The 19317-nt window shown below is 53.0% G+C and overlaps 3 protein-coding genes across 15 annotated transcripts; 1 reads left to right on the top strand and 2 right to left on the bottom strand.

Moving 5' to 3' along the window:
* Positions 1–1399: 1399 nt before the first annotated feature.
* GNGT2 (G protein subunit gamma transducin 2) lies at positions 1400–1996 on the bottom strand. Its single transcript, XM_035571495.1, has 2 exons — positions 1913–1996; positions 1400–1525 (listed from the first exon to the last, which is right to left on the bottom strand). The coding sequence occupies exons 1-2, from the start codon at positions 1994–1996 to the stop codon at positions 1400–1402; spliced, it is 210 nt and encodes a 69-aa protein (XP_035427388.1).
* Positions 1997–4472: 2476 nt separating this feature from the next.
* On the top strand, positions 4473–9145 carry ABI3 (ABI family member 3). Its single transcript, XM_050715503.1, has 8 exons — positions 4473–4589; positions 5533–5702; positions 6603–6777; positions 7491–7573; positions 7826–7921; positions 8336–8517; positions 8643–8768; positions 8985–9145. Exons 1-8 carry the CDS (start codon positions 4473–4475, stop codon positions 9143–9145), a joined length of 1110 nt encoding a protein of 369 aa, XP_050571460.1.
* A 799-nt stretch (positions 9146–9944) lies between these two features.
* Positions 9945–18728, bottom strand: PHOSPHO1 (phosphoethanolamine/phosphocholine phosphatase 1). 13 transcript variants are annotated; one of them, XM_050715502.1, is made up of 5 exons: positions 18713–18728; positions 16359–16461; positions 13351–13467; positions 13047–13136; positions 9945–12490 (listed from the first exon to the last, which is right to left on the bottom strand). In XM_050715502.1, the coding sequence occupies exons 3-5, from the start codon at positions 13393–13395 to the stop codon at positions 11732–11734; spliced, it is 894 nt and encodes a 297-aa protein (XP_050571459.1). In that variant the 5' UTR covers positions 13396–13467; positions 16359–16461; positions 18713–18728; the 3' UTR covers positions 9945–11731. The 13 variants fall into 13 exon arrangements, with proteins under 13 accessions (XP_050571459.1, XP_035427377.1, XP_035427370.1 ...); XM_035571484.2 differs by lacking the exons at positions 13047–13136; positions 18713–18728 and adding exons at positions 17098–17310; positions 18423–18617; XM_035571477.2 differs by lacking the exon at positions 18713–18728 and adding an exon at positions 18423–18609 and having other exon boundaries at positions 16359–17310.
* Between the last annotated feature and the right edge of the window lie 589 nt (positions 18729–19317).

Genomic DNA, 19317 nt, shown 5'->3' with positions numbered 1-19317 from the left:
CAGGGGAGCCCCAGGTTTTGAGCCCTGTCTGAGGTCGAACAGCTGAGGACCTCCAGTCCCACGGCCTCCTGCAGGCAAGTGTCAAGCATGACCAGCAGTGACCCAGCAGCCAGGAAAGCACTGCAGCTCCGGATGGGTTCAGGAGCAATTTCCCTGTATGTGCAGCATTTAAAATAACCCTAAGCCCACCTCCATGCTCTTCTGGAGCCCCATCTGTGGCTGTTTTCTCCACCAGCATCATGAGAGACAAAGGCTATACCCAATATGCAATGGGTACCTTCTGCACCATCACCTCTTCCCAAACAGCCATGTCCCACGTGGTGGGAGAGGTTTGTTCCTGTGCTGAATTTGTAGCAATTATCATTGCTGTGTTTAAGTCTGACCTGGTGCATGTACCATCTCTGAGCAGAGGCTGTCTGGGCTGCCAGCTCCAAGTCATCCCTGTCACCAACGAGACATTGTGGGACAAGACTTTGCAGCACCACTACCTGTATGGAATTGGTCCATCCTCCCCACCTGCCCACAGCACAGCCTCAGCAGCAGAGGAGAGCAGATGGTAAAGCCAAGGCAGTGTTTGGAGCTGCCACAGCTGCAGGCAGGCTCTGACAGCTTGCTCTCCTGTGGCTGCTGGAGGGTTTCCCAGGGAGGAAGCGAGACCAAGAGGCAGGGTGAAGCTTTTGAACAAGCTGCCTGGAGCCTTGTGCCTTCCTGTGGCTCACAATGTGTTGGTTGAAGTCCCCAGACATACTCGGACCATCCCATGGCTCTAGATGCGTTGTGGATGTGAGCTGTAGTCTGTAGGAGCGATGGACAGCATTAATGGGCTGGGAGTATACATTGGAATAAAGAGAATAAAGCTTCAGACCTCTGGAAGCCTCAAACTAGCAACAGTATATTGTCTGCGTGTGCCAGCTGGGGAAACAGGGAAATAACTCAAGTGAGGTCCCACTGGGAGCATTCTTCTGCATTGAAGGGGGGGGGGGGGGGGGTGCTCAGCTCAGGGCTTTGGAGCCTATGCTGGTGTTGGCCTGCTTGGAGAAGTCTGAGACAAGACACAGCCCTATGGTTTCATTAAAGCCCAGTTTGCTGCTGCCTGCTAAAAATACAGAAGTTTTGCTTGGCGGAAACCAAATGTAAATCAGTTACATGAGCACATGAGCACAAAAACACACTCTGCTCTGGCTGCTGAACCGCATCTCCGGTGTTGGGGGGGTGGGATAGCTTTTTTTTTTTTCTTTCCTCTTTCTCTTTTTTTTGCTACTTTAGATGCAACTACATATTGGTTCAGGACTCCCCAGTGCCAAGGTCAGACTACAGGAAAAGCAGGTTTCTTAGAGTCTTGCCTCCTGCATGAAACAGCCCAATTCCTGGCCAGGGCAGGGAGGGAGGAGGAAGGTTGTCAGCTTATTGTACAGCCACCCTTTTCCTTAAAGGGGTTCTTGTCCTCTGGGACACCTTTCAACAGTGGGTCCTCTCCTGCCATGGATTCAATGTACTCCTTGATCTCTTTGCCGGTCTTGGAGACCTACAAGGAAGGAAGGAGATGCCCCACATGGGTTACGGGAACAAGCCTTCACTGCAGACCTGCACTCTTGCTCGTCATCTGCCTACAAACCCATTTGCTCCTTTGGGAGAGGAGAACTGTGGAGCTACCCATGGCTGTGGTATCCCCAAGAACATCCCCAAGGTGCCACGGACACTCCACCGTGGGGCTGCAGCCACAGGACTGTGAGACATGAGGCTAAACCCCAAGGGGATGCTTGTCTCGAGGCAAAAGGTTTGAACTCACATGCTTGTGCCTGTATATGAGGTTTAATTTCAGGGGGTTGTGGTTTGTTTTCCCTTCACAGCACAATCGGGTCAGAACATTACCCCAGGGAAAGCACATTTCCATTTTGGGTGAAATACTCACCATTTGCCTCTCATTCTTCACCTCCTTTTTCAGCTGATCCAGTTCCATCTTCAGCAGTTCCTTCTCTGTCATATCCTGAGCCATTTTGTCCTGTAACCACACATAAACGGCATGTGCTTAAACTATAGATGGGCTTCACCTAGGACACATTAGGACTATTACTTTGGCCGTAACGCTATTGCAAATGCTGGTAACATCTCAACTACCCTCATGTTGAGAGAGGGACTGAAGCTTTAAAAACAAAACAACAACAACAAAAAAAAAAAACACAACACACATTTCAAAACACTTTGTATAACATCTGCAGTAAGCAGATTTTTGTTTGCTTGTTCTCACTAGACAAATCAAGCAAAAGATGCAGTTTGAGGGCAGCTGAGGAGGATCTAGCGTAGTTCTTAAAGAGGTTTTTGCCTACCACAGAGGCTGTTTCCCAACAGCATGAGGTGGCCAGTTCAGTGGGGCCAGCTGAGCCCAGAGAAAAAACTAGGGATGTTGGATTAGCAGCCCCTTAGGAGGACACAGATGGGAATGCATCAAATTTCTCAGTGTCTCCTGAACAAGCAAAGCAACATAAATGCAAACTAGAGCTATCTAATGTGTCCTTTGCTTGGGCAGGAGCAGTTTTGCAGGTTTTCTGAGGAACTACCAACTCATGAAGACAGTGGCACCTACGGTAGTGTTTGTGCCTGGAGGAAGCAAAGCCACTTACCTACAGGGTCAAGGAGCTGCCCCCTCTCAGTGGTGGAGGTGTTCAGAAACCCATATGTGCCGACAAGATGCCGTCCTTTGCACCCTCACTCTCCTGCTGTGGGCTTGAAGACTCCTTTGTATCTCCCAGCCAGTAGCAGGGAGCAGATGTCTTTGGTCCTTAAGCTGATAATAGACTCAGGCAAATAAGCTGGTCAGGTGTTGAATATTAGCCTCAAAGCCCAGGGTAATCAGTGGTAGGGCTGCAGGGGAGGGCTGGGAGAGGGTGAGGATGGGAAAGGAAGGGCAGGGATGGAGGAGTGCTTTGTGGAGCTGATGGCTAAGGCACTTGGGAAGCCCCTGATTCCAACTGTGGATGTCTGAGTCTGTGTGGCAGTTAGATCCTGACCTGCCTGGCAGACATGGAGCAATGGGAACATCCCCTGTGCATACAGGGGCAGGCTTCACCTGTTTCAGAAGGGATGAAGGGGAGGGGAGCTGGGGCAAGGAAACCATGAGGGGCTAGGGAGCAGCTTGGGTAGCTCTTGGCTCTTGAGGGTGTGAGAAGCAGAGCCAGTGCTGGAGGAAATTCATCATTTCCCTCATCCTTGTACTCATATGTGAGGAGGGAGGCAAGCACTCATGGGTCTGTGGGCTCAGTAAGGGTGTTTTGCTGCCATCTGGCCCACGCGAAGTTGCTGAGGCTGTGAACAGAGCTCAGGAGGCCCTGAGGAAGTGCCTGCAGGAGGAGGAGGAAGAGAGGGTGGAGGGAGATTTTTCAGGCACCCGGGACTGACCTTCCTCAAACAGTGCTGGGAAGTGGGAATTTCATGCCCTTAGCCCTGCTCGGCACAGCCTCTCCCACTGTCCTGTGGCATTGGAAAACACAGTTAGCAAAGCGCCATAGGGGATGCTCTGCCCTTGGTGAGAGCAGGACAGGAGCTTCCACTGGGCCACTTGGCACATGGGCTCCAGCAGGAATTTGGTGGCTAAGAACAGCCTGAGCTGAGCAAGGTCAGGGGGCACAGCTTGATCCCAAATGGTGTGCACAGGGCTTTTCCAGGAAGGCAGACCTGGCAGTTGAAGCACTGCCCTAGGGGGGTGTATCTCTTGCCTGTCTGATAAAGGCAAGGGGAAGGAACTTCCCCTCCCTGGATGCAGTGGATCTGGGCTTGGCCTCACACCCTCTGGGAAGGCAGCAGCACCTCCATCCCCTGATAGTTGCTACAAGCTGGCTCCAAAATGCTCAGAAATGGGCAAGTTTGGGCTGTCTGGAGCTGAACTGCAGCATTGTCCTGGAATATCGCCCTGTTTTGAGCCTGCTGTCTCCAGTGTTGTTTGCTTTCAGGCCTTCTTGCTCCAGAAGCTGTTCCCCCTTGAGAGCCACAAAGAACTGCAGTTTGGAGTCTGGAGGTGAATACAGATATGCAGGTTGGGTGCAGGTGGCAGAGGTGGGTATTGGGGTCCCAGCACTCCAACAGCTTTCAGGCTTCCTCAGCTGCTTGCTCCCCCTGCACTGCAGGTTCCTCCATGACCCAGATCCTTCACTGTTGCAGCCACTCTTGTCCACTGCCCTGGTGGGATGGCTGCTGGCTGTGACACGGGGCTCCCCTGCTAGCCCACCTCCCCGCAGGGCCACGGTGAGCAGAGCTGGGGAAACGTTCACTTCCTCTCCTGGTGTTCCCCTGCCTCTCCTTGGCTCTCCCAGGGCCAATGCCTGAAGGCGGCTGGAGAGGTCATATGCCTGTGCAGCATGCCGGAGGTGGGGGCTGGGATGTCGAGGGACCCGCAGGCCCTGCGTCAGCACCGCTGTGAGCTTCAAAACCCGGTGCCGAGGCGGTTGGGGAGGAAGTGGGCGCTTGAGCCCGGCACCATGTCGGAGCTGCAGCAGCTGCAGCAGTGTGACATCCCAGCAGCCAGGCAGGTCCTGCGCGACAACCATTGCAATCTCCACCGGGTCGCTGACTACTGTGAGAGCAACTATGTGCAGGTGAGGGCATTGAGGGACAACATGGGGTGAGCTGTGATGTCAGAGTCAGCTAGGAGCCTTATCAAGCTTCTTATTGAGATGGTGGTACTTGGGGATGAGGGTGGGGGTAGGGGTAGGGGGTGGGGAGGCTGTTGTGATGATGAAGACTCTTGATGATGGCAGCTCAAGCCTCCCCACTCATTTCCTACCCAGCAGTGAAAGCTCTCAGGGTTTATCTCGTGCTTTGGTTTCCCCTAATGCTCCACAGATGCTTCTCTGCTCAGGTCTCCGAATTAGGACTAGGACAAAGGGAAAGTCCTCCAAGGGTTTTGATGCCATCAGAGATAACCAGGGAGGGGACCATGAACACCAGCTCAAGCTGTCCATGGGGTTGTGGAGGTGTCTCCTCACAGGACAGAAGCAAGCTGGGTACCTGCACAGGGCTTGTCCCCACCACATGTCCTGATGTAGAGTGGGCACAAAGCTCTGCTGCCATCGGCTTCCCTCCTCCTCCTCCCTGCCTTGATCCCCTTGTGACCAGCTGAAGGAAAGGTGGGGCAGGGGCTTTTGGGATGCAATAGAAGGGAAAAGGGTTGTTTTGGCCCTGTTTGCTGAGGAGAGTGTCATGACAACGGGGTCCCCTTGTGCTTTAAAGGATCCTCTCTTGGTGGCATCACTCACGCAAGGCAGAACACTGCATTGTGCCACTGCACCGGGATGGTGCTGTCACTGTCCAGGGAGGAGTCACTGTGATCTCTCAGTGCCAGAAAAGCTGAGCACTGCTGACTGTCTGGTGTTTGTGAGTCCTGCTGGCTGAGCTGGAGGAACTGTGATGCATTTGGAAAGAAGAAGCATCTTCACTCCCGTATGACCCCAGCATGCAGATGGTGGCAGGAGGGTGAACATGACATGGTGTGGTATCAGCTGTCTCAGCTTGGCTCACCAGGTGTGTTTTGCCCTCCAGGCGAGTGATAAGCAGAAGGCGCTGGAGGAGACAATGGCATTTAGCACTCAGTCCCTGGCCAGCGTAGCGTACCAGGTCAGCAGCCTGGCCACCACTTTTCTCCAGCTGCTAGACCTGCAGGTGGCCGAGCTGCAGAAGGTGGAGGCCAACATCAGCTGCGTGGCTCAGGTGTGTCTGTTCTCCAACCACTGACATTTCGTGTTGGGTCCATGTTGCTGTGAGATTTGGGCCCTGAAAAGGGTGGGGTGGTCTCCAGAAAAAGGGCCTGTTACTGAGAACATTAGGACAGCTTAAAAGGACTGGAGACCATCCTTCACCACGGTTTCAAGAGCCCATCAGAGCATCTTGCAGTGCTTGATCTCTCTCCCCAGGGTGATGGTGGTCACTCAACAGGTTGTTGAAGGACAAGTCCACCTGGGGCTCAGAAACCGTTGTCTTCTGCGGGTGTGTGTGGGGGGGAGGGAGCAGGCGCTGTCTCAGTGTGGGTATTTGCAAGTAACAGTGGAGGGGACCATGGGAGCTACCTGGGAAGCCACCTGCAGTGTGAAGCAGTCATGTTGGTTTAGCTGCTTTCTCGCCTCAATGAAGACTGGTCTCATCCTCTCGGAGCCTGAGGACACTGGCGCAGAGCTCTGCAGCCACCCACCTTCTTCCTGCTGCTTGAAAGTTGCCTGGAGCTTTTACTGCCGTGGAAGGGACCTGGCAGTCACTCTGGAAGCAGCAGGAAAATGGCTGAAACTTGCAAATCCCTCACCATTGTCTCATGCCTTCGCTCTTCCACTTTAGGAAAGGCCAAATCCACTGCAGGTGGATATGGTGGCATCAAGGGCATTGCTTGCCTTGATGAGATGTAGAAGAGCTGGTTCTGACCCCATGACTTCTATGGGGGCTCCACACAGGCCAGTGGGATCAGGCTGAAACTTGAATTAGGCCTGATCTCTGACTTATTTTATAGGCAGGGAGAGGGAGACATGGGGAGGTCTGTGAAGGCCTGGTGGGACTTGGAGATGGCAGCAGGACGTAGGGAGAACCCAGGAGGGGATGGTGGTGATAATGCCATCTCCACAGAGGATTGACATGCACAAGGAGAAAGTTTCTCGACGGGAGATTGGGTCATTGACCATCAGCAAGAGGTTTCCAGCCCACCAGAAGATCATATCACCTCCTGGCCCACCCTGCCTGGAGCCCTACTACAGGAAACCCCTCAACTTTAGCATCCTGGATGACATCGGTCATGGCATAAAGGTCAGCCTGGTGATGGGGTCAGCATGAGGAGGATGTCCTATGGAAAGGTAGAGGCTCAGATGGGCTTTCTCAGTCCCCAGTGACCTGGGGTTCTGCTGGTGGTGCACAGATGGGCTCAAACCCCTCCTGGATGGAGAAGTGTGTGTGTGGGGGGGTCTGTCTGTACTCTCCCTCAGCCCACCCCAGGACTCATCCCACTGGGGCTCAGTGGTCCTATCTTGGGGCAGGAGGAGAATAGGGCATGGTCAAATGCAGCAAAGACACACAATGCTGGAGTTGCTTGGCCAAGGCTGGCAGCAATGCTGGGGCCAGGGCTGAGCCACTGTGCTCTCACTCCCGAAGCACCTTTCCAGCACCGAAACTGCTCTCATCAGCTGCCCTTGCCAGAAGGTGCTGGGGGGGGGGGGGGAGGGTGGTGGTGGTGTTCAGCAGCATCACAAGTACATGCACAGTGTGAAACCACCATGGGGCTGGAGGGGAAGTGGTGGTGCTGGGGATGCTGTTCCCACGGTGGCAACACAGCACTGCTGCACCAGCACTTTCTGCTGCTTGGCTGTTTCCGTCAGCTGGGGCAGCTCCCAGCTCCCTGGACCACCTGGCAGCATCCCTTGGGGAAGGGTGGCGCAAAGACTGCAGGGACGCTGCTGCCCACAGGGACAGCACATCGGGGTGCAGTGTGCTTGTCATGTGTCCATGTTTCCTTATGCCTGCAGGACCACAGCACCCAGCTCTCCCGCACAGGCACCCTGGCTCGGAAAGGGGTTAAGTCAGCCACACAGTCTGCAGGCACCCTGGGGTGAGGCTTCCGGGAGCGGGGGGGGAGGGGGTGCAGCGGTGGGGACTTCATCTTTCTGGACCAGCTGTGACCATCACTGCTGGTGTCACTGAGCAGGTGACAATGGTGTTTACAGAGTCACAAGGTGCACTACACAGGTTCATGTGATGCTGCTGTCATTGGTGTCCTGTCCCTAACCCCATGCCAAGCCACTTTCTGTAAAGGAGGTGCAGTGGGAGGAGGAAGGGGGTTCAGCGGCTGCTCTGCTTGCAGGAGGAGCACCCGTGTCCCTGAGCCCATACAGCCACCTGTGGTTCCTCCGGGAAAGCTCTCCACAGCCTCGTCCACCTCTTCTCTGACATCGGTCAGGTACAAGCATGGTTCTGAAAGGCCCAGGGCTCAGTGGGCCTGGGGCAGCCATGGTCACCCCGCTGCTCTGGGGAGCTTCCACTTGCAGAGAGGTTTTGGTTAAACATATATATATATGTTTATATATAAACCATAAACCATATATATATGGTTTTGGGGAGTTTGAGATTCACTGCTCTAGTCAGTGCTCATCTCTAGAGCAAAAATACCTTTAAAGAGAGAGTACATAATGGGGAAATTGAGGTATGGAGTGAGGAAATGGTTTGCACACAGATGCTGAGGTCCCTGACCATGGTGACCACAGTGGGTGTCACCCTGTGCTGGCACAGGGGAGGTGTCTGTGTTCAAAGACAAGGGGCTGAGCCACAGATCTGGCCTGGCTCCTCTGACCTGGCATTGCCTCTGAACCCCCAGCTCAACTGGAGCCCTGGGAGACACTGGTGAAGGCATCCCTGCAGCACCACCGCTCCCGTCCCTCCCAGGGCCACCTCCCCTGGTTGCAGCCACTGTCCTGCCACCCTTACCTCTCCCCACAGACCTACCCCCCCCACCGCTGGGGGACTTGGCCTTGCCCCCACTGGACATCATCCCCCCAGGTGAGTGCTGAGGTGGTCCAGGGGTGCTCGTCATGAGGGAAACAGGGACACAACTGTTGCATGTGGCCCCTGTTCCATGTGGAGCCCTTTTTCCCCCATTGCTTTTTTTTGGGGGGGATTTGCAGTTTCTGATAACCTCAACCCACCGCTGCTGCCACCACCAGCTTTGCCTGACTTTGAGGATTTCACCCCACCACTGCCGCCAGATGTGGAGGAGCCCCCCTGGGTCCCAGCGAGCTACCTGGAGAAAGGTACAGCAGCTCCAGCCTCAGGTCCACCAGGATCCACCAGATTTCTTTGCCCCGTTGAGCCCCTGACCTCAGTCACAGCACCAAGGGAGCAACTCTGCTCCCCCTAGAGGACAGCATGGAGGGGGCTCACACCTTCTCTCCTGCCCTTCCTGGTGGTGAGTTGTCCTGGAGCTGGCCTTGTCCTGCTCCATGGCATTTCTCTCCCTCTTCTCACAGTGGTGACCCTCTATCCCTATGCACAGCAGAAAGACAACGAGCTCTCCTTCCAGCCCGGGGCCCTCATCTACATCACGCGGAGGTACTCGGATGGATGGTGTGAGGGCATCATGGGCGAGGAAGTAGGTTTCTTCCCTGGCAATTATGTGGAGCCCTTCTGAGTGCCAGGGGTATGCACCCTCTGCACCCCCAGCCCCTGATCACCCACCCAGCTCAGCTGCATCCACTCATGCTCAGGCTCCAAGAGATGGGGAGGGCTCTGCTATGCCGTTGAATTTTGGCTTTGCACACATGGTGTTCTGCACAGCTCAAAGCTTTTGCTGCAGCATGGCAAGGGCAGCCATGCTAGGGCTCCATCTCAGATGCTGCTACCCTCACTGCTGCACCCTGGCAGCCTCCAGCACCAAGCGCATCCCCACTGCCTGCTCCCTGCACCTCTCTCACCCATGTTTTATTTTTTAATTACACCAGAAATCACTGCTGATAATGTGGTGAAGGTTCAGCACTAGGGCAACTCAGCTGTCCCTCATGCTGCCTGAAACGTGGAGGGCAGCAAGCCTGAAATCCCTTGGACTAGCCCTGGTGATGCTCCTGGCCCTTTGGGAGGCCCCAGGGTATAGCAGAACCAAAGCTCAGAAATCATGAATGACCATGGGTGCAAGGAGGAGAGAAGCACTCTAGCAGTAACCCCAAGGAAAATGCTCGTTGTGCCCAGCTGCTTGAGTAACGGGGAGAGGGCAGGGGGGGCAGCAGCCGAGCCAAAAGAGGCCCAATCTGCAGAACACGATTTGTAACCCAGCCCCATTCCCCCCATCCCTGCCCCCCATCCCCCCCACCCCCCTTCTGCCTCCTTCAGCAGCCCAAGGAAGAGAAATGCCATGTACATGCACCTCACAGCCATTTCACACCCAGGTGCTCGTTCTGGATAAAAATAAACTGTGTATCTGTAATATATAGATATATATATATACATATATATGTATTTTTTTAATTCCATGGCTTCGAGTTCCACACAGTTGAACAGTGTCCAGAAGAGGAAGAACAAAGAGAGAGAAAAATTACATAAATGAGGAACAACTCAGGGCTGCTTTGGTTATTTCTTTACCGCTCAGATTTGTTGCCAGGATTTCTATGCTTTGGAGTAGTTACAAATCACCCTCTGGGGCCGTTAAGGCTGTGGATAAATCCAGGAAAAGCCAACACCAGAGAGCAACAAATGCTGCAGGTCCCCCCTGCAGAGTGCAATTAGAAGGGGCAATTAATACTGCAGTAGGGCAGGAGGGCACAGAAGGTTTAGCCTCCAGGGATCCAGTACCAGGAGAAATGCCAAAGCACCACACCTCCCTTTCCAGCTGGGGGGGAGTTTCAGCACCTCTTGACCAGGTCACACCTGAGGTCACAGGGGAGTCAATATGATTCAGCAAATGCAAGTAGACAGCTGGTAAGACTGGCTCAGTGTGGAGGAACCTGTCTGCATCAAGAATGCAGGGGACCTTCTGCCCTGGAAGTGAAAGCAGTGGGTGGAAGAAGAAAGTGAAGTCAGGTCCTCTTCCCTGTAGTGGGACATGGCCTTCGTGCCCATACCCTGGGAAAGTGGGGTGGGGGCAATGGGAGCTAATGAATCATAGAATCATAGAATGGCTCGGGTTGGAAGGGACCTTAAAGATCATCCAGTTCCAACGTCCCTGCCATGGGCAGGGATGCCACCCACCATATCAGGTTGCTTGGGGCCTCATCCAGTCTGCTCTTGAACACCTCCAGGGTTGGTGCATCCACGACCTCTCTGGGCAACCTGTTCCAGTGCCTCACCACCCTTTGAGTGAAGAATTTCCTCCTAACACCTAATCTAAATCTCCCTCTCTTTTATTTTTTTAGTTTAAAACCATTCTCCCTTGTTCTGTCATTATCTGACTCAGCAAAAAGTTGCTCTCTATCTTCTTTATAAGTCCCCTTTAAGTACTGAAAAGTTGCAGTAAGGTCACCCTGGAGCCTTCTCTTCCTTAGGCTGAAGAGCCCCAGCTCTCTCAGCCTTTCTTCATAGGAGAGATTAAAATATATATATATATAAATTTTTTTTTTCAAGGTACCACCTTTCCACAAGGCTTTCTGCTAGTCTTTTTTTTCCCCCCCCCAGAAAATAAAGTCTTAAGCAACAATTAACTCCAGCAAAAGGCTCACCAGCTGAGGAAGGTGTGGGGTGCATGGCAAGCTGTGGAGCCTGGGCAGCACAAATTTCATGGATTAGATTTCTAATAGCTTCCTGAAGAGGCAAGGAGCCCTCAGAGCATCAGGTTGAAGGTGACAGCACGCAGTTTCTGCGTGGCAAGCAAAGATGAGCAGGAGGAGAGCAGGGTGAAGTCAAGAGGAAGCATGTGCAGGGCTCAGCCTTCAGGAAAGCTGGCTTCTGGATTTTAAAGAATTGCTCTTGTGAAGTCAAAAGGGGAAAAAAACCCCACACTGTTAGTGTTGTCAAGCACCGACACTGGAGTTGATGTCCAAGCTGCATAGAGAAGGCGTCATCTCAACATGGCAATGGAAAAGGGAAAGGCTGGGGGGGGGGGGGGGGGGGGGTAGAGAAAGTGCTTTTACCACCGGGGAGAAAGGAGCGTGGAGAGGAAGGCAGGAAAGCAGCCCAGGAATCGGAGTCCCAGTGAGTAGTGCCAGATGAGCATGGAGTACAGGACCTGACCCTCCAGGACTCTCCTTTCCCAGATGCTTATAGTAAACAAGCCTCTTTTGAGCTATCTTCAACACTTCTTGAGGACCTCCTGGAGATAGCGGGTGACCTCTGTAGCTGACTCCCAGGGAACAACAGTGGCCTGGAAGGCTCCAGGTTGCTTATTCTCCATCTCTTGGGTCATCCGGTGCATGGGGTAGCCCTTCCGTGGGAAAGCAATATCAGCTGAAGTCAAAGTCACAGAAGGGCAGAAGTCATTGGCACCGTCTCCCACATAAAAGACCCTCTCAAACTCCACCTCTTCCTGGGCTCTCTCTGCCAGATACTCTGTTAGGATTTTGCGTTTGCACATGTTGGCTGGGCAGTCAAGGCACTTGTGGCTGTGGTAGGGCCCCAAGGTGAAGTACCCCCTTTTGTCAAAGCCGGATGGGTTGCTGAAGATTTTGCGGAAGAGAGAGTAGAAACCAGCTGCCCTCAGATTGCATTCAATGCCAAACATGTTGGCATCGGAGATGAGGATGATCTCAAAGACTTCATGGTTCTTGGAGAGGAACTGGAAGAGGTCAGGCATGCCAGGGGACAGGGGAATGTTCTCATATACAGTCTTGAAGTCCCCCATCTTGACACCTTGGTCTCCCATGTACGTCAGGACACGCTGCATGTACTCATTGTAGAAACCCTCGCAGAAGGTCTGCCGGATGTGCTCTGGAAGTGCCTGCCCTGGTGCTGCCCTGATGATGGAGTCATCACTGTTCTCATTGATGATGGTCTCATCAAAGTCGAAGATGAGGAGGTACTTTGGAGGCTGGGAGCTGGCCATACCAACACCCTGTGAGGTGGAAGAGTAAAGCCCAGCAGTTAGTGGGAGGTGCTTTGCTTTGGACCCAGCACAATGAGGGCAATAAACACAGTAGCAAGAGGCTGCCAACTCCACAGAGCAATGTTTCCTAGCTAAGTTATCATTGCCTGTCTTTTGCCATGTTGCTTGTTAACCCCACTGAGGGTTGGGGGAGGGGTGGGTAGTCCACTGCTGACATACCTTAGCCCTAACTCTAAGGTGTTTATCCTTCCTACAGAGAGATCATTTTGCTACTGCTAATTCTTTTACTGCAGTCGAGGTGGTTGGTGTGCTAAGCTACTGCCATACATGTCCTTCCAAAGGACATGGACAGCATGAGCCTTGGGGAGTTTATGTGCAGCAAGGGTCCTGGGGAGGGGACGGAGGAAAGTTTGCTCCCCATCCCACTCCTGTCACACCTGCAAAAAGGGATTTGTGTCCCTGTAAACCCCTCCTGCTGCTCCTTCTTATAGGCTCACCTGTTCAAGGACAAGTCTAGCTCTTCCTAAGAGGAAAAGACTTTGCAGGTTAATTTTTGCTCTGTTACCTGGACGTGGTTTGCCTCTGGGTTGGGCTCTGCAGGCACCATGGACTCCCAAAAGGCCCAGGGTAACTCAGAGCTGGGGCCTGCCTGTCTCTAAAAACAAAGTAAAACCACGTTGCTGACAATGTGGGAAGCCGGAGAGCCCCAGCCTCTCAGTGTTGAACCCAGCAGCATCTGCTCACTGCCCCCAGCTGCTCTCTGTGCACATCTCATGTGTGTCAAGAGAAGTGCAGGACAGATACTTTACTTTTGCTCCCTGACCCTGAGAAGAGACAGAGAGGTCAAAACAGATGAGAATCACACTGACCTTAAACAGGCATGGCAGCCCAACACCCTCACAGCACCTTTTCATTTTAAGACCATCACTCTCCAAGCACCGCTTTGATGAAGGTCCTGTTTAGGGCTCTCTGTGCTGGTCTCCTCACTGCAAACCACAAGGGTGATGTTGGTTAATCACTTTGTTTTCCCTGTCTGTCACCTTCGGATACCACATCAGAAGTCACAATGCACTCAGAAACATGCGGCTCCAGCTTGCCAACGTGGAGTGGTGCGCTGAGTTGTCTATGGCCTGCAGTGAGCTTCCAAGCTCGCGACCTTTTATACCAGGAAATAAACAACTAAATGACTCTGTAGAGAGCAGGGTGAGTGGGCATGCACCTGAGCCCCCTTAATTCTCCCAAGTGCTCAGGCTTTGCCACATATGAAAGGACCCAGCTCAGCAATATGGCCTGCCAACATGTCCTGTTCCGTGATTGTCCTGATTTTCTTCCAGTATAATTAGTTTGGGTAGTTTTTTATTTTTTATTTTTATTTTTAAAGGGAATAATTATCTTGGAATGAAAAAAGGCTCAGGCAGCTCCAGTAAAGACATGCCAGTCTGCTACCCCAGAGCAAAGTGAGGTCCCAGACTACTTTGCCTGAATTGTGCCGACCTCTTGTGGTCCATAGTGATAAAAACAGAGTGACAGAAAAGCTCAGAATGCCAAACCTCACAGATCAACCTGTCTGGGAACTTTGGCAGACAGTCAGAATGAGGAAAAACATACTGGAAAGTGGGAAATTTTAATTGTTTGCTAGTACCTCATCTTAGCTGAAGCTAGGAGGATTTCAATTTTTTTTGATATTAGCATCACAATAGGAAGTTTGTCATCTGAAGGTGATTTATTTGGGATGTGTCTGGTTTTAAGTCTAGCATCAGGCTATTTTGGCCACAAACAGTTCCTGAATCCACTAAAACAAAACATAACTGCAAAGCAAATGTAGCACACTGCAAAAGAAAGTGGTCACTCAAAATTAAACCCCAGCTTGAAATTTTGTAAAAGAAACTTCTTATGAAACCTTCAAACCAAAATCTAGTTACTCAGAATCATAGAATGGTTTGGGTTGGAAGGAACCTTAAAAATCATCCAGTTCCAACCCACCCGCAATGGGCAGGGATGCCTTCCATTAGATCAGGTTGCCCAAACTAACTTCTATGTTAAAATTTTCCATCAAAAGATGATGCTTATTAACAGACAGTATTTGAAACAAAATGAAGTTACAGACAGCCTGGAGGTGAAATCAGTCACTGTGATTTTCAGGTCCAAATCAAAAGAAACAGGAAAAAAAGTATTAAATGTGTGTGCAAGAGTAATTGCATTTTTTTTTCTTTAAATTCTAAAGTGGCATCAACAGTGAAAAAATCATTTTGGTTCAAACCATAAGGATGCATTATGGTAGCAAGTCACAGGCACGTGGAAAGAGCCCTAGAACAGCTGGTTAAAGCCCCCATGGATGACAGCAGTTACAGGCAGCTATAAGAGATGATGTGGCTATGACAAGCTTATCTGACTCCTGAAAGAGCTTTCTTGGGTCTAAGATTTTTGTATTTTGCAAAACAGAAAACAGAACAGATCTCAACAGATACCACACATGGGCAGATGAGGTTGAACATAGATATTATAGAAATCTTATAGTAGTTTATAGTCCCTTTAGTGTTTGTCATCTGAGGTTCCCCAATCCCCTTATATGTAGTCATCTCTCCCAAATTAAAGTTTTGTTATAAATATTTGAAAACAAAAAAAAACAAAACAAAAACAAAAAAATCTATGAGCTGGAGAAAAGCCAGGTTGGTTCATTTTAGCGTGGCATCCTTTTAAAGTTGACCAGCATGAGGTCTGAAGGAGCATTAGCCACCCAGGTCTCATGTGAATTTGCCCCATTGCAAGCTCCTTCCTTCTCTCCCCACCTCCAAGACATCACTTCGCTCTCACTGAAGTGCCATGGACATCAATAGCCCCACTGGGGATAAATCTAGCTGTGCCCATCAGTTGGAAAACAAAAATCAGTTGTTCCACCAGGCTCATTGCTCCCAGTGTTGCCAGCACTGACACTGCAGTGACGTCCCTGTTACCCTGAAGAGCCTCAGACCAGCCCCAGGGGTCTGAGGTGAGTGCTCAGGCAGCAGCATCCCCCATCCAGGTCCCTCCAACACACTTGAGCACCTGCAGACAAGTTCAGAGATGAAATCTGGCAGACAGGAAAATGAAGCATCTGGGGACAATGAAATATCCCACCCCTTGCTCTGAGCAAATACTCTCCTTTCCTGGACCGTGCAGGGTTGTGGCGGAAGCACGAGACCACTGGACCATTTTCAGTGTCAACTTGGATTCTTGCTGCCCCCATCTACTGGCAGGAGATATGAGTGTCCCTGCCATGCTTCAGCAAGAGGCCTCTTCCAATCTCAGCCCTCCTTGACACCACTATTAATTGCATCAGTATGTACATTACTTGTATGAGAGGAGGAAATAAAATCTAAGCCAGCGTTATTTTGTGAATAAAGATCCAGGATGGGACTTCTCACTGCTGGCCTTCAGGGTAAGGCTGGACAAATCATGTTTTTCCTGTGTGCTGTTTTCTCCTTACAATTTGGAAACATGAGATAACAGAATTAGAAGATCTTAAGAAATTGATGCTCTTTCTCTCCATCTAAAGATAACCAGGGTGAACTGTAGCTACACTCCAATATTTGGCAACAGCCACGTTAAACCCAGACTCTGCCACAAGGTGGAAGGCAGTAGAGACAAGACAAAATACTCAAAAAATGTCCCAGCTCTGAAGTACTCTGACAAATACAGCCAGGAGCATGGGGAGGCTGTGGTGCTAGCAGTCAGGGTGGGCACAGCTGACTCTGTATGGGCTGGGGGGCAGCCCAGGCTTCCCCTGTGGTGGTGGGGATGACCAAATCCCTCCACAACTTTGCACCTCAAGGCTCCGTGAAGCAGCAAGCCATGGTACCACTCCCACCAGAGCTATTTATACATGAAGATGACTCACCGGGCAGCTGCTTCCTGGAAGAGTGTCCTTCCACCTTCTGTAAAAAAAGAAGTCCTTCCAAAATAAAATAAAAGTGGTTGTGCTTCCTAACATTATTCAAAGCCTGAATGTTGAAACAGAAAATGAAACACAAAGGGTTAAACAACCAATTCAGGATGAGGGTCAAAATACACCTGATAAAAGCAGTGAGCTGTTGGTGTCACTGACAGAAGAATTTCCCAGGGTAGTTTATCCCTAAAATCTTGATGTTTTCTGTCCCTCCAGTCATCCTCAGGCACCCTTCTGCCCCACAGAGGCCCAGAGTGGAAAGACTGGAAACCAGCAGTATTTGCCGCCCTTGTTATCTCCACAGACTAGTTACTGCTGTGCATCCCAGGGGAACTCCGCCCCGCCATGGGATTTAGGGCTTAATCCCATAACGGGTTCAATGCAGGACAAGTTGCAGGGAGAAGAGCAGCACTGTGCTGCACGCTCACCCTCTGCTGCAGGATCAGGCCCTGTGCGAGCGTGGACAGGGATCAGCACCTGGTTTCAGAGCTGGGTACTTCTGAGCTTTGAAAGCAAATGGGGCACTGGGGCATTTCCCAGTTGTAAGAACAGTCCCTCAAGCAGATTTTAATCACCCTGCTTACTCCGCTCATCTGCTCCTCTGTTTTTGATGTTTTTACGCTTATCAAACCATTTGATGTTTCTGGAGCGTACAACCTTTTTTTTTTAAATTCAAAATCCAACCACTAACCTTTGGAAGACTTGTTTGACCACCCACTAGAACAGTACGAAAGGAAAAACAGAGTCCTGTTGCCCCAAAAGCAAAGGAGAGGAAAATATTCCTCTCTAGCACAGACGCCAACACCATCGAACATGTCATTGGGATCACTGGACAGTTTTGCTGCTCCTGGAATTAAACCAGACCTTCCTGTGTCCCTGGCTCGGCCCATTTTTTAAACAGCTCCTGAAACAGAAGGTAATGAGCAAACCAGTAACAAAATACCAAACACTGGAGCTCAGAGCAGCACATCTCAGCCAGCCCTGACCCCATCTGCACAGCGTGGTGCCTAATTCCTGCTCTCCCCTCCACAGCATCCTGTACCCCATAGCTCTCGCTACTCCCCGAATTCCCTTTGCAAGAGCAAATAGGAAAACACCTTCCCTGCAGGCACTGAGGCCAGGACTTGTCCTCCCAGCTCCCTTCCCATGTGTTCGGATGGGGCATGGCAGACACTCCAGTCACTCTGGGTGATGGGATGTTCCTTTCTTTCCCCCCTCTCCCCCCCTCTGTCTAGCAGGAAGCAAAACACAGCGTGCTCCCAGCCAAAGGCTCCCGAAACAAGCGTCAGGGCCAAAGCACCGCTCTTTGCCTCCTCGACTCTGAAAAAAAAAAGCTGAAGCAGGTTGTTTTGGCCCTGAAACGCTGCACTTGGGAGCTGACAAATGCCAGATCCGGACAGATGGTGGCCGCTTTGCAGAGTCCAAAATCAGCTCCCAGAGCCCAGCCCGGCGCCGCTGCTGCCGCTGGGCACACACGTCCCCGGGGGCCGGCGGGCACGGCTCGCCCCCGGGGGAGGCGGTACCGGGAGCGCTGCCTGACCCAGCCCGCCGGGACCGACAGCGGCCGCTGCTCCGAGTCCGAGACCGACGTGTCCCGAACCGCTGCCCACTGCCAAGGAGAAGGGCAGGTGCCGGTGCCAGCTCCCGTGTGGCCGCTCCTCGGGACCCGCCGGTACCGGCGACAGCCGCAGCAGGGCTGACTCACGCGTGATCGGTGCTTGGAGGCTCCTGCCGGGTACCGGTACCTCCCGGGAGCGGCACCAGCCTCAGCGGTCCTCGGGTAGCCCCACCGGATCGGTGCCTCCCAGGACCAGCATCAGCCGTCGGAGACTCCTACCGAGCGGGCACCTCTCGGCACCGGCACCAGTCCCAGCGGATCGGCACCTCCCGGAGGAGGCACCAGCCTCCCCCGTACACCGGCCCTCGGAGCCTTCGACCGGGGTCGGCACCTCCCGGTCCCGGCGCCAGCCGTTCCGGTGCCGACTCACGCTCGATCAGCCCCCAGACCTTCCTTACCGGGTCGGAACCTCCCGGGCGCGCCCGGGTCCCGCCGGTGCCCGTAGGTGCGCTAGCAGACCTGCGTACCCGCCGCGATCGGAGCCGGGCACCGGCGGCTCGGGAGCGCCTCGGGGCCAGCGCCGACGCCGGGACTGCCGCGAGCGCGGCCCCTTTAAAGCGACGCAGCAGAGGCACGGCGCCGCTCCACGGGACAACCGCAGTCCTGAAACGTCACCGCCCGCACAACCAATAGCAGCCACGCCGGCGCATATCAAAGGAGGCGGTGCCCGCCAGAGCCCCGCCCTTACCGACGCCCTCCCGCAAGCGGGGGCGCCGGCAGCCCCACCCCCCCCGCACGTCGCGGGCGTGCGGCCGGGCTTTGCTCCGAGTGCCTGGGGACATCAGCAGCAAGCAGCAGACTATTTTTTTCTCTCCTAGATATGGGCAAATTTGCGGGTTTGTAATCGAGCACTTCTGGGGGCTTTGCCTCCCCAGGCCGACGGAGGCTCAGAGCCCCCGGCCCGGGCGGGACGAGGGCCGGGCCCCCCCCCGCGCTCCCCGGGACGCTCCGTTTCTGCCGAGCCGGGACAGCGACGCCTCGCCCAGGGCGCCGCCGGCCCGGCGCTGCCCGCAGCCGGGCTAATTTTAGGCGCCCGCCCCGCCGCAGGATCGCAGGGAACACGGCGGCCACGTCCCCGCCCCGAGCCGCCGCCTGCTCCCGGGGCGGCGGCGGAGCGGTATCTTGGGTTTTGCAGAACGTGTAATTTGTACGGGAGGCACCAGCGATTAAAGGGGGCGCAAAGCCGAGCTCGTTCAAAGTCTGCAAGCGGAGGGCGTGGGCAGGGAGGGGACGTAACAGCACGGCCTTCACAAACATGTACTTAGGAGGCTGCCTGAGGTTGGGTTTTTGTCT

The sequence above is a fragment of the Cygnus atratus genome, chromosome 25 (assembly GCF_013377495.2).
Source record: "Cygnus atratus isolate AKBS03 ecotype Queensland, Australia chromosome 25, CAtr_DNAZoo_HiC_assembly, whole genome shotgun sequence".
NCBI lineage: Eukaryota > Metazoa > Chordata > Aves > Anseriformes > Anatidae > Cygnus > Cygnus atratus.
This window is presented reverse-complemented; position numbering and strand designations above follow the sequence as displayed.